The sequence below is a fragment of the Artemia sp. Qi Xiang Cuo genome, chromosome 17 (genome assembly GCF_049724085.1).
Source record: "Artemia sp. Qi Xiang Cuo chromosome 17, ASM4972408v1, whole genome shotgun sequence".
In the NCBI taxonomy this organism is placed as follows: Eukaryota; Metazoa; Arthropoda; class Branchiopoda; order Anostraca; family Artemiidae; genus Artemia; species Artemia sp. Qi Xiang Cuo.
In genome coordinates, this window is record NC_142810.1 from 53,979,158 (window position 1) to 53,994,643 (window position 15,486).

Here is a 15,486-nt window from a genome sequence, read left to right on the forward strand (position 1 = left end):
TAGTTTAATTAAGGAATTCACGGAAGTCGTGATCAATCAAAGAATTTGGGAACTCCTTTCAGTGCCGACAAAGATAAATTGAATCTTTGAGTTGGCGCTTAGCAAATTATTAATGAAACAAAAGTAATACATAGTTGTCTTCCGTTGAAGTTTTGTTAAATGACTAATGAAGAAAGAACGTTGACTGCAATTTTAAAGCATTGTTGAATCATGAAATGTTCCATTGTTCATTTTAAACAAAAACGATTGTTCAAGGAGACAATACTCTATTAACAAGATTAGCTTAATTAAGGAACTGACGGAAGTCGTGGCCCATTGAAGAATCCGTGACTTCTTTCAGTGCCAACAAAGATAACTTGAATCTTTGAGTGGCCGCTTAGCATACTATTAATGCAACAAAAGTAATACATAGTTGTCAGAAAGTGTCATATTTTTCATAGTTGAAGAAAGAATTCGTGACTCCTTTCCAGTTCAAGTTCCATTTATTTCCATAAATAACAAAAACAATATCCCAAAGGGCTCAATGGCCCGTTATTTGGGAAACAACACAGAATAAATGACTAATATTAAAACTTGGCATAAACAATACTAAACAATATCTAATTAAATCTATAAGGAAAATAAGTCAACTCACCGACAGTCCACACGAAACAGCGACCCTCCTATCACCCGACAATAAAAAAAATTCTCTACATCATCGATGATCCAACGCCAACAAAACAAAAACAAAAAAACACCACCATCCCCTCCCCCCCCCCAAAAAAAAACACAATAAAAAGACTATAAATTATTTAATATTTACCTTTAATAAGAAACTTTTCATCCGTTTTGTAAAGGAGCCAAGTGTTCGTAACTGACGAATTCAGCAGGAACCAAGTTCCAAGCACGTCCCACTGACACGACCAGACCAAAGTCTGAACAAACCGAGGGAGTAGCCGTAATCATCCCATCCTCCCAGTTTCGAATAACGTACAAATTTACTTCACCTACTAACTTAAGTAGTCCAGAAAAACAAAATGGGAGATCTCCGTGGAAGAATTGATATGCCAACGAAGATAGAGATATAACCTAAATATCTCTAATCTTAAGGAGATCAACAGGAGTGTGTGTAGTCGACTGGAGAACTCTTACTGCTTTCTCATGAAGATTATGAACAGGAGCAAGTACAGAAGAAAATGTAGACATCCACACAGACGAATAGTAACATATATAAGGGAAAATTAGATAGAAATGTAAAAGACGGAGTATAGGAAAAGGAAATAAACGCTTTAATTTACGGATGATAACTTGAATCTTTGTATCACCGCTTAAAAAATTATTAATGAACCAAAAGCAATGCATAGTTGTCAGGATGCCGAAAACCTACAGAAGAGGTTAGGCAATACCCCAAAGGAAAAAGTATAAGGCGGTATCCAATAGTAATCTAGTCCAATTATGACACAGGCCTTGATATCCCAAGAAAAAGTCTGAGCATATACCCTTAGCAGAATTAGCGCTTTGAATTAGTCTTAATCAGAGTCACTATGTGGCAGCGATTCATAATAGACTCCTTTCTTGTGTTAGTGACTAATTTCATACTAAGAACTATTCATTAGTCTTGAACGAATTGTTGTTTAGAACAGAGTTACAGAGGCGGAAGTGATATTATATCTATATTCAACAGTTGAACACCTCTCAGAATAACATTATGTTTCATTCCCCTGGAACAAGTGGCAAAGAGGTTCCAGATTGATCAATATTCCCCGGAACAAATACCACAGCAAACCCCCCCCCCCTTGGAACGAAATAATCTAATAATAAACTACATTTCTTCATTCAAAAAATACGTCTTTAATCTGTTTTTTAAATAAAACGATGTCCTCAGATACCGCAATATCAATGATAGGCGAAAATTTCGGCTTGGTAATCATGAATTTGCTCAACGATAAGCAACGATACAAATTTGAAACATACTTTATAATAAGGTAAAATAAGGTACAAACTGCTCAAAATAAATTTTGATGACTTAAGTGATATATTCGTATAGCCTTTTTATATTTGGTAATAAATTCAGCTCTAACAGTTTTAACCTTAATCAACTATTCAAATTTTATGTTAGGTAATCTTGCCTCCGTCAAAAATTTAAACAAGCTAATTTGATGCATTATTCTTGTCATTCTACGAATTCCTCATTCCTTTATTATTGTAAAAATAGCTTGAGTTGTGCATGAACTTGCTCAAAACCCAAAAAGAATAGGTCTAAAAAATACCACAGTACTTGTACACACGTCTATATCCTTGCATTAGAAACAAAAGAATATATCTAATATGTTTAAAACACAAAAAAGCGCTAATAAGTTACAAATGTTAGAAAACAGTTGCAAATTAAGGTATGTTTGTCGTTTTGTTCGAAGATTTACTTGGGATACAAAATTTAATATCCTGATAACTAAAACTGTCCACGACGTTTGTTAACTAAATGTTTATTTTACAAATGTAACCAGCTCGATCAGAAGCAGCAAACATAGAACTTTGACGCCCCGCCGCAATTTCAAAGGAAGTGATATACTTTATTATTTTGAACATTCAAATTTACACAAGAAGCTTAAGATATTTGAAACATACCTATATCCTCGCCACTTTGTGACTCCAGTTTAAGATGACCATAATTAGGCTTGCAATCTGCAGATATGCCAGAAGTACTAGCCAAAAGATTGTCTTGGTGTTTCATTGATAATAAAGAGAGAACATGTTTATCGTCGTTTGAGGATTCATCTTTAGGTTCTACGAAAGTTGCAATAGAAATCACATAAAAATGCGAATAATGAATAAGTTTGTTACTTAAATAATGTCTAAAAAGTTTTGAAAAACTCTGCTTAGAGAGAAAAACTAGTCATTTCCGACTAATCGGTGACTTACCACTCAGGTGACTATGGTGATTGGCACAAATAGCGACTTTTATTTCGGTTTATTTTAATAGCAAAAATTTATAGCACTAACAAATTTAAGATAAATTCTTTTGGAATAACGAGTATCCCGTTGATTATTACCTAGGTGAAAACCCTATGCCAGAGGTTTACGATCCTGTCTGGAATGGTCAACCTCTCAGGCCCCCACAAACGTAAGCAGACTTGGGTTTGCATCACTTGAAATAACAAAAGACAAACTATTTTATGACCTAGTTGACCCATCAAGTTTAAATGCAATCTTATTCGACATAAAAAAAATATTTCACTTTTAGACTAAATATACCAACTCAACCGGAAATCTCATCTATGTATTAGCACTTCACAAAGAGTACTTTTTACAGAAATTCATGACGAATTCTTTCCCATTATAATCATTCCGTTGATCAACCAATACTCTTTATATCACTTGTTCAAGATATCTAACTACCCAATCAAAATTAAGGAAATCAACTCATTTGTAAACATTGAATCAGAAGTTGAATATAAGTTGATTGAGCAAGAAAGAAACAGCTATACGTTATTATGCTAATCAACCTCACCTATATACAATGTTTAAATTGGGTCATGTTTTCTTGATATTTTCAGACAGGAATTGCAACGGCCAGAAATCCCTGACACATATGAGGAATTAATAGAATAAACATTAAAAAGAAATATTTTCTGTACATTCATAATCTATAGAAGAGAAGTAATGTTACTGAATGTGGGAGCCAACACTATCAAGCCAGAATACAGTATAGTGGCCAAGAAAACCATATGTAAAACCCAATTAATAACGACAAACTCCAACTTAATTAGCCTCCAGATTACTATTTCTCACCAGATCATTTACAATACCCAGTGTCAACGATGATAAAATAAATGATTTTGTTTGATTTTATTTCTAGTTAGATATTAATATTATGTGTTTCTTAAGTGTCATTAATAAACATAAAGAAAGAAAAAACGAGCCAAAATGGGGTTTTTATAGACAAAATGAAGATACTGAAAAAACAAAGCGAATATTTCGAGAGGACAAACGCCTCTCTTCTTCAGCGCAAAACGAAACGATGTATCAATAAAAGCCAAAAATTAAAAGAATTAAAACCAACTACCTAACAACCATAAAAGCGAGTTATTCGACAATATCCGCGATTTGCACAAAATCCAAAAAAAACATGAACTGCCATCGACGGATACTAGTGAACAACTGACAAATGAAAGAAATCAATTCATTCACTCGAAAAACCAAAACGAACCAGCAATTACATAAGTTGGAAAACTATGTCGTTTGATTTTGGATTTTAATTAAGGCATTTCTTGCAGACACCCTTTGAGACCTAAGGGGTTGTTCACGTGTTTGATTAGATGACCGGGAAAGTGGTTCAAGGTTTATTTCAGGGATTACTAACGTATCTTCTCTTTTGAGAAAACCGAAATATGACTCGTTTATTCTTAAATCACCGGAATCTCTGTTTAAAGCTAGACCTAAATGTTAGTATTTATAAATTTCAACAGCTTCTCTGTAGTGCTGGACAATACCTTTATCATGCGAAATAAAACTAGCTTGATTAAACAAAATAGTATGGTCTGGTTTTTCAAAAATGTGCTCTGCAAGGGCAGAGTCAAAATTTTCTGGTTTTTCCGCTTTTTAAGTGTATTATTAATTGAACTAGAATGCTGGGTTAATCTATCTGTTAGTCGCTGATTAGTTCTTCCGATATACCAAAGACCACACGAACAAGGAATTCTGTAGACACCGGAGTTTTCACCTATTGGGATAGGATCTTTACCTTGATAAATTTGGGACCTGATAGTTTTTCTGGGTCTATAATAAGTGTAAATGTTATTTTACCTTAGATTTTTTGAAATGTGGTCTGAAATCCCTTTAATGTATGGGAGACCAAGATAAACTGAATTTTTCCTTTGATTAGTGTTTTCTGTGGAACTATCTGATAATCTTTTAATGCGTTTTGTAATTACAGAATTTATTAAACTAATTGGATAACCATTCCCAAATAAAATATCTCTAAGGTGGTTGAGTTCTAAATCCAAGAAACGTGTTGAACAGACTTTCAATGCTCTATCAACTAGAGAAGTGACAACTCCTCTTTTCACAGCAGGAGAATGATTGGAGGAATAACTTAAGTAAAGGTCATTATGTGTGGGTTTTATATATACACTAAACTCGAAACATGAATCATTTAGGTGCACCATAACATCTAAGAAAGGAACACGCCTCTCTATCTCTGATTCCTGAGTAAATTTCAGTTTTGGATCCAAGGAGTTGAGCAAGTGAAGAAAAGAACCCAGAGACTCGTCACCATGCTCCCATAAATATAAAATGTCATCTTTAAAACGAACCCAAAATTCAGGTTTACAAGAACTTTGCAAAATAGCCCTTTCTTCAAGGTCTTCCATGAAAATATCAGCCTGTATTGGAGAAAGAGGGGCACCCATGGAGAGCCCATATTTCTGTCTATAAAAATGCCTCTATAATGGAGGTAAAAAGAAGTTCTGTTACAAAAGGCTGTAAGCGAAAGAAGTGTCTGATTCGAAAGAGTAGAATTTTCTGATATAGATGGGTTAGAATTAAGTTTTTGCTCCAAAAACAGTTCGGCCTTTTGAGGATCACAATTTGTATACATTGAATCTGCATCAAAACTGACAATTCTTGTATTTGATTTAACCGAAACTTGCTTTACCTTGGAAACAAAATCAGCGGAATTTTTAATATAGGATTTTTGAGCCTGAATTAGTGGGCAAAATATCACTGATAAGAATTTTCCTATTTTTGCTGTATGAGAATTAAAAGAAAAACAATGGGTCGAAGTGGATTACCGGGCTTATGAACTTTAGGAAGACCATAAAAGCGAGGGGACGTGCAACCGCGTGGGTAAAACCTTTTGTACAACTGATCTGTAATTTCACCTTTTCCTTTTAGATAAGAAAGTTCTTTTCGGACTTCCTGTACAAATTTATCTGTGGGATCGGTAGCTAATTGTTCATATGTGTTAGAATCATTTAAAATTTCTCCGATTTTTTTGTCTAAATCATCTGAATCTAATACAACAACAGTATTACCTTTATCGGCTTTCGTAATAATCTTGGAATGATCTTTTTTTAATGCGTGTAAGACCAAGTGTTCATTTTTACAAAAATTTTTTAAATTTCGATTATTAATTGATAGCGAATCCAACAAAGTTTCAACAAATTGTGCTCTAACCTCAGCAATCTCTCCAATATCCGCACGAGAGTCATGAAAAGCACCCTCTGTGTTCGCGATAATTTCACTATGAGGTATTTTCGAAGGGGTTATCGAAAATTTCAATCCTTTCGATAGAACCTGATTTTGCTCTGTTGTAAGGGGCGTGGAGCTGAGATTTATCACAGCAGGACCAGGAAACACATTTGGGACAAAAGGTGGATTATTAGAGAGTTTTTCCAACTTTAAACGGTGTAATTTCTTAGAAAGTCTTTGTCTAGAAATCCTAAAATCATGCTGAAAAGAATTTTTAGCAATAGCCTTAATTTGATGAAAATCAGCATAAGAAAGCGTACATAATATTTCTCGCTCAAGCCTGAAAATATCCTGATTTAACCGTTAGCGCTTGCTTTCGCAGTCGCTAATAACATGATTTAAAATACCAAACCCTATACATTCTGTAAATTTCCGTTCGTTACGTGTGTTCAAGTGAAGTGAAGGTCGCATTGACTTGGGTAAAATACGGTTCATTTTACAATTATGAAGAAAATACTGTTGATTAATCAAATTAGCTTTTTTTCTCACAAGAGGTATGAATGTAGTGACAACATTGGTAGAATGCTCCCCATAAGCATGACGAAGATAATTTCTTAAACCACATTGGCCTGACATCACATAAAGAAAGAAAAACGATCAAATATGGAGTTTTGATAGGCAAAATTAATAGACTGAAAAAAACAAAGCTAATATATTGAGAGGACAAACGCCTATCTTATTTAGCGCGAAACGACACGAAGTATCAATAAAAGCAAAAAATTAGAAGAATTAAAACAAACTACCTAACAAACAAAAAATCGAGTTATTCACCAGTATCAGTGATTTGCACAAAATTCAGAAAAAACATGAACTGCCATCGACTTTTGTCCCAAATGCGTTTCCTGGTCCTGCTGTGATAAATCTCAGCTCCACGCCCCTTACAACAGAGCAAAATCAGGTTCTATCGAAAGGATTGAAATTTTCGATAACCCCTTCGAAAATACCTTATAGTGAAATTATCGCGAACACAGAGGGTGCTTTTCATGACTCTCGTGAGGATATTTGAGAGATTGCTGAGGTTAGAGCACAATTTGTTGAAACTTTGTTGGATTCGCCTTCTATTAATAATCGAAATTTAAAAAATTTTAGTAAAAATGAACACTTGGTCTTACACGCATTAAAAAAAGATCATTCCAGGATTATTACGAAAGCCGATAAAGGCAATACTGTTTTTGTATTAGATTCAGATGATTACGACAAAAAAGTCAGAGAAATTTTAAATAATTCTAACACATATGAACAATTACCTACCGATCCCACAGTCAAATTTGTACAGGATGTCCGAAAAGAGCTTTCTCATCTAAAACAAAAAGGTGAAATTACAGATCAGCTGTACAAAAGGTTTTACACCCGCGGATGTACGTCCCCTCACTTTTATGGTCTTTCTAAAGTTCATAAGCCTGGTAATCCACTTCGACCCAGTGTTTCTTCTTTTAATTCTCCTACAGCAAAAATAGGAAAATTCTTATCAGTGATATTTCGCCCACTAATTCAGGCTCAAAAATCCTATATTAAAAATTCCGCTGATTTTGTTTCCAAGGTAAAGCAAGTTTCGGTTAAACCAAATACAAGAATTGGCAGTTTTGATGCAGATTCAATGTATACCAATTGTGATCCTCAAACTTAATTCTAACCCATCTATATAAGAAAATTCTACTCTTTCGAATCAGACACTTCTTTTGCTTACAGCCCTTTGTAACAGAACTTCTTTTTACTTCCATTATAGAGGTATTTCTTGTAGAAAGAAATATGGGCTCTCCATAGGTGCCCCCATGTCTCCTATACAGGCTGATATCTTTATGGAAAACCTTGAAGAAAGGGCTATTTTGAAAAGTTATTGTAAACCTGAATTTTGGGTTTGTTTTAAAGATGACATTTTTTATTTATGGGAGCATGGTGACGAGTCTCTGGGTTCTTTTCTTCACTTGCTCAACTCCTTGGATCCAAAACTGAAATTTACTCAGGAATCAGAGATAGAGAGGCGTCTTACTTTCTTAGATGTTCTGGTGCACCGAAAATATTCATGTTTAGAGTTTAGTGTATATATAAAACCCACACAAAATGACCGTTACTTAAGTTATTCCTCCAATCATTCTCCTGCTGTGAAAAGAGGAGTTGTCACTTCTCTAGTTGATAGAGCATTGAAAGTTTGTTCAACACGTTTCTTGGATTTAGAACTCAACCACCTTAGAGATATTTTATTTGGGAATGGTTATCCAATTAGTTTAATAAATTCTGTAATTACAAAACGCATTAAAAGATTATCAGTTAGTTCCACAGAAAACACAAATCAAAGGGAAAATTCAGTTTATCTTGGTCTCCCATACATTAAAGGGGTTTCAGACCACATTTCAAAAAATCTAAGGAAAAATAACATTTACACTTATTATAGACCAAGAAAAACTATCAGGTCCCAAATTTATCAAGGTAAAGACCCTATCCCGATAGGTGAAAACTCTGGTGTCTACAAAATTCCTTGTTCGTGTGGTCTTTGGTATATCGGAAGAACTAATCAGCGACTAACAGATAGATTAACCCAGCATTCTAGTTCAATTAATAATACACTTAAAAAGCGGAAAAAACCAGAAATTTTTGACTCTGCCCTTGCAGAGCACATTTTTGAAAAACCAGACCATACTATTTTGTTTAATCAAGCTAGTTTTATTTCGCATGATAAAGGTATTGTCCAGCACTACAGAGAAGCTGTTGAAATTTATAAATACCAACATTTAGGCCTAGCTTTCAACAGAGATTCCGGTGATTAAAGAATAAACGAGTCATATTTCGGTTTTCTCAAAAGAGAAGCCGATACGTTAGTAATCCCTGAAATAAACCTTGAACCACTTTCCCAGTCATCTAATCAAACACGTGAACAACCCCTTAGGTCTCAAAGGGTGTCTGCAAGAAATGCCTTAATTAAAATCTGAAATCAAACGACATAGTTTTCCAACTTATTTAATTGCTGGTTCGTTTTGTTTTTTCGAGTGAATGAATTGATTCCTTTCATTAGTCAGTTGCTCGCTAGTATCCGTCGATGGCAGTTCATGATTTTTTTTTTGATTTTGTGCAAATCGCGGATATTGGCGAATAACTCGCGTTTATGGTTGTTAGGTCGCTGGTTTTCATTCTTTTAATTTTCGGCTTTTATTGATACATCTTTTAGTTTCGCGCTGAAGAAGAAAGGCGTTTGTCCTTTCGAAATATTCCTTTTGTTTTTTCAGTATCTTCATTTGGCCTATAAAAACCCCATTTTTGCTCGTTTTTCTTTCTTTGTGATGTCAGGCCAATGTGGTTTAAGAAATTATCTTCGTCATTAATAAAACCACGTGTGACAGAGTTACAAAACCCATATCACTATAATTGTTGGCATCCTTTATACAGTTTAATGTGTTTCCCAAAAACAATAGATTGTATAGCACATTCCTAGAATGTTAGAAAAGGATTTTAACAAGACCAAAAATTTCCTTATTTGAATTTTTTTTCAAGAATAAACTTTGGAAACAACATGATTATTTCAAACCATTCCGAACTCCAAAGACCCTTAAAAAATAAAAAAGTTCCGAAAATAGGACCACTAGACACGATTTTCGAAACAATTAACTTCATGACCATCCACTAAAATTACTTTTGAGTTTCTAATGCATTTTCCAAGGTAGTTCAAAATTTTATAGTCTATTTTGGCCTCCAAACATAAGAATACATATCTGAAAGCACACCACAGTCCACGTTAACATTTGGCTCTAGTTTCAGAGGGTTGCAATTGGGTTCGAGCTTGGCATATACGTCTTGAAACAAATTCACAAGATTACTACCCTCCATAGGAAATAGAATATGATTAGTACATTCAAACAGTCTTTTTTGTTCATTTGGTAGAGAATCTTCATGTTCTAAAAAAATTATGGAAAATTTATTCGATAAATCTCAGAACAATGATTTAATGATGATCAAAGACACTTTTAACACCCCAAAAAAGTTTTGCACAATTAAACAGTTTACAGTACATAACTATACGTAAAGCAGAAAGTAACTTATATCAGAAGGGAACCAAACAAGGAAAAAACACCGTCACGTTTGGAGCTAAATATGCACTAAAACAATAACATTATATACTAGTTCCAGATAAATGAAAATCTAAAATTATTAATAAAAATTAATTAGTATAATAAAAGTTACATTATCTAGTAGTCTTGGTTTCATCTCCTAATGTATGATGGAAAAACTTCTGTTGGAAATTAAAAACCAAGCTGACATTATTTCTCTCTGAGAAATTGGAATAATTTTTGTGAATTTTGAGGAGAGTATTTGTGAAGGAGTTGGAAGGCATCGTGAATTTCGGAGGGCCGTAAAGCAAAAATTAAATTTTCATGGGAAGAGTGGGAGGACTAGGTCTGTGGCTTTTGCATTTTTAATTTCAAAAAACAAGTTTTTATGAAAATTTTCAATTTCCAATACGTTAAATAAACGATTTAACTTTGAAAAATGAAAAAGAATTCAAGAATTGAAAAAACCGTTAAATCAAAATTAGGCAGCATGAAATTGCGATATAAAAACGTAAATCGAATTTCTGTCTGAACGGTGTCTTTTAGGTGTTTCGCAAATAGCGTGAAAAATTCCTAGCACATAATGGCCATGAATAGTAAGAGTAATCGCTTACTGACTTATAAATCAGTGCCTAATAACACATTATAATCAGATTTTACATAGTAAACTACTATAACCCATCACGACCTATCAAAGGTATTCATTAGAAACTTTTAGCATACCCTACTAAGATCTTCACACTAAAACGTAATCTAAATGATAAATATTCATTAGAATTTTTCCGTCTTTACTTTTAATTCTGCAGTATATACCAATAACCTCACCAAGAATTTCATAGTCCTTGTTGTGTCAAAAAATATTAGCAGGTTAACTTTATATGTCATAATAAATCTGTTTAAAATATTCATTGAAAAGAAACTTTTTTTGGGAAGAAATGTCAAGTTTAAACAAACCTCAAAATATAAAATTTCCTTGAGAAAGATTTGGTGAGTTGATTTTGAAACCCCTAGGAAATACAAGAGCGTGGTTAAGTTTGTCTTATGATTTCGAGTTCCTAAGTTATCTTATTGACTTGTTTTAAGAAGTATGATAACTACTTTTGTCAGTAAATGTTCTTTTATTTTCTATTTTATATGTTTTATGCTGAAGTCAGAAATGACTTGAATTTAGCCCCGTCTTAATACTCCTCTGGGAGCTCCTGTTATGAGCCATGATCACAACTAGTTTTTCATCAAATTTCTTAAAAGTGAATGGGATATGCTTGAGATCCATCAGAAGTTTAACCTGGTGTAAACAAAATGCAACACCCTAAAAGGCAATGTAAAATTATCTTCAGGTTAAAAGTAAAGGTTTCTAGATGTTTATAATCTAAAAAAAAACACAATTTACGCATTCCCTCTATGTTTGGAAACCCTATTACTCCTGATTATTAGCTTAATTACTTTTAAGTTTAACTTAAAACCATTTTTTCAAGGAAATGGGGATATTCTTTCGACCCCTCCTAAAAATAGATTTAAAATTTAAAGGGAGGAAAAAATGTCATTAAAATTGATGATTAGTTCGTTGATCAGAGGGTATTCATTTATCAATTCACATAGAGGCTACAATAAGCCATGATTAACAGGATTTCAGTTAAAAGAATAATTGATAGTTTTTACAATTTGTTCTAATTAAAGTTGCAAAAAATAAATGGAACATTGTACTTGTCCTACATTTCTAGAAAAAGTAGCAGAATATAAAGCATATTGGCTTAATCAACTGCAGCATCAATTACCTTTCTTCACAGCAGTGATTCCAAAGACGTTTGAACTGTCCATCTTTCACTAATTGAGTCAAATACACAGTGAGCTTCACTTGGCTGCTCTGGACAGTTAAAATCTACAGAAACTAAATAATAAACAAATTTGATACCCGTATCTTCAAAGAGTACAAGGAGGACCTAGCCTAGAAAATAGTTTTGAGAAACATAGAAAACAAGAATAGGTAAATGGATTCCAAAATTAAAAGCCAATTTATTAACACTTTAATCTCGTATTAACCACTTCCAATAAAAATAGTCTTATGGTAAATAGACTTGACTTCTTTGTTTACCCAAAACACAGTAATGGAAATCTAAGATTCTTAGAAAATTAAAGTCCATTCAGAGGCAATACTCAAACGTTGTCCATAGTAAAAATCATAATGCTTCAATGTATTATTATTATTATGTTTTCCCAGACTCACTTCACATTGAGGCATCGGTTGTCTAAGGTCAACAGAGAACTAATCAAATTGCCAAAAACATTTCTAGTACCATCTTTAAGGAATAAATGTGAATGGAGGTCAACCAGCAATGTCGAATCCTCTTTTTAACTGCCTTCTCAATAAGAACATCTGACTGAAATTTTGGATATTTTGTTAAAAATAGTCTGAAGATCAAACAATTATAAAGGACTCCTTAAAGATAGCACTAGAATTTTGGATTTCCAAAAGCAAAGTGATGTAGTCCTGAAGCGTTTGTTGCCTTTCCAAAGCTCAATATATCTTGAGAGGGCGTTTTCAACCTACGCATTTATCAAGAAAAAACATAAAAATAAGCTTCATGCAACTTCAGACTCAAGACTCTACATTAAAGACCAACTGTTGGAATGTTCTAAGTGTTATCAAGATTTCTTTTTTAGAAATGTAGTTAGTATTTTCTGGGCTAGTGTTTAATTTTAACTTGTCAATTTCCTTTTTGAAACCTTCCAAGAATCCTTTCATTCTTGTGTTTCAATTATACCATTATTAAAGGTGATGCATTGTGAGCCAAGTAGTGTTTTTACATTTTACCCAGCTAAGTTATAGAATTCACTTGGTAGATTCAAAGTTTCTGTGAAAAAATGAACTATCAGTTATCTGCATTCACAAAAATGCAGTAAGAGGAGGGGGATGAATTGTCCAAAAGCTAGGAATGCAAATTATTTTTCATTTTATTCCATGAAAATGCCAAAAAGCATTATTTTCCAATGAAATTTCCTAAAAGTGTTTCAATCAAAATTTAAAAGGGAGACAAATTCCTCCTCTAATTGGCGCTCTGAGTACTGAACACTGATGACCTAAGATTGCCTTTGTTTTATAAAAGTGAAATCTCCAGAATTACATCTGCAAGTGAGCTAAAGCAAAAAGAAAGTTTTTCAAAATATTCAGAATTTTGGTTTACACCTCAGCTGAACTATCCTTGGTGCAGAATAAAAATCAGAAGCATATAGATAATAGTTTACACAATATTTGAAGGAGACAAACCTTAAAAATAAGCACTAGAGTACAAGACAATCTTTCTTATATAAAAGTGAAATGGTAACTGAATAAAAAAATAAAATATTGAATAATCAATCAAACATTCAATTCTTATTTTTTTTCATGATAAAACTTTTTGAATGATCATTGAGTATCTAACTTGATTTTATCAGAGATCAAATTAGATTAAAAAAATATGATCTTGTAAAGGAAAGCACAAAACAATTGGAATTGACAAGAACAAAGAGATTTAGGTTATCAAAAATAGGTGAAGCCAAGGTCACATCAGAACTGACAGGCCTTTGATCCAACTTTGGTTAATGGTTATAATAAATAGTATAATATATCAAAATTACCCACTATATATATTATATATAGATAGTAGTGTATATAATATACATTACTATATATATATATATATATATATATATATATATATATATATATATATATATATATATATATATATATATATATATATATATATATATATATATATATATATATATATATATATATATATATATATATATATATATATATATATATATATATATATATATATATATATATATATATATATATATATATATATATATATATATATATATATATATAGATATATAGATATATCTGAACTATTTTCATCCTGGTAAGGCACATAGTAACTGGCATTATAAGATTCCCCCATCTTAAATCCTAATTGTGGTCTACCAGCACCCTGTAACACTTTACTTGAGCCCTTTACTGAAAAAATATAAATGTTTTTACTTTTGTAACTTTAATAAATCAAATAATTTTAACATTTTGATTACTAAATATCAGTATATGTAAATTAAACTGACAATGCACATTCATTTGTATTTTTTCAGAAAAGTGCAAATTTTGTTCTGGACTTGTGAAAGTCTAAAGATTTTTCATCAAACCCATTTTAGTGTCAGTTCATGCTGAGATTGATCCGGCCATTAATTGTAATTAATGTTCAGCTTCGGTCCTATATGTTTGTTAATGTTGAGTAGTGATGGTTCCGCGCCTGTCGGGTAGTTGGATTTTATTTTTGCTCATTTTTTGGTCAAAGGGGTTATTTGCATTTATCTGAAAAACTCATTTTGTGGAAACAGTATCTTTTAATTAATTTCTGTTTGTTTTATATTGGCATAGTCTTTTCAGGGAAAAAGAAAATAATACTTTAAATCTTTTTGTTTTTTTAGACTTCATAAATTGGCCTGCTATTTGTATGCTGGAGACAAATTTTCAGTACTTTTCAACAACATACACCCTTTTAAAAATTTTGACACAAATGGTAGTGTTTAATTTAGTTTCATACGTCCTCTAGTTGACCTGAAATGGAAAACTTGACACCATTCGCTAAAAAAATCTGTTTACTTTCTTTGATAGCTTGGATACACTTACGGTATTTTGATTTGGTTAAATTTTAAGAGCAGAAATGGGAGGGTGGGAGTAAAAGGGTGATTAGTTACCCTCAAATCACTTTCGACTATTACAAAGGGCATCAGCCCTTTCTATTTTCAATCGAATGAGCCCTTTTCGAAGTTCCCACGACAACTCCTTCTATAAAAAGTGCCCTGGTCTAAAAAACAAAAACAACAAAAAATTATACATAATACCCACTTCGATCTTTACAATAAGAATGTCAAGCCTTCCAATCACTTTCGACTATTAAAAAAGGACACTAGACCTTTCGATTTGCAATCGAATGAGCCCTTTTGGAACCGACAACGCTTTTTATAAACACCTTATATGCCCCCAGGGCATAAATTACAACCCTTACCCTAAGTTCTGTTAGGGTGGTTGTCATCCTCTAAGACCGAATTTCCAGAACTTTCAGCTACGCTGAACAACATGGCTATCTCAAAATTTTGATTGGTTGTGTTTGGGGAAATGGTGGGCGTGAGAGGGGTGTTAGTCGCCTTCCAATTACTTTCTACTATAAAAAGG

The 15,486-nt window shown here is 32.8% G+C and overlaps 1 protein-coding gene across 5 annotated transcripts in view; it reads right to left on the reverse strand.

Annotated features, from left to right (window-relative positions):
* The window catches only part of LOC148942348 (uncharacterized), an 81,638-nt gene that overhangs the window by 41,766 nt on the left and 24,386 nt on the right, over nucleotides 1-15,486 (reverse strand). For all 5 annotated transcript variants that reach the window (XM_089103643.1, XM_089103646.1, XM_089103647.1 and 2 more), the window contains exons 2-4: nucleotides 12,044-12,147; nucleotides 9,945-10,115; nucleotides 2,605-2,763 (exon numbers count right to left, since the gene is read on the reverse strand). In XM_089103643.1, coding sequence (XP_088959769.1) covers nucleotides 2,605-2,763; nucleotides 9,945-10,115; nucleotides 12,044-12,086 — 373 coding nt within the window. In that variant the 5' untranslated portion in view covers nucleotides 12,087-12,147. The remainder of the gene's footprint in view (nucleotides 1-2,604; nucleotides 2,764-9,944; nucleotides 10,116-12,043; nucleotides 12,148-15,486) is intronic.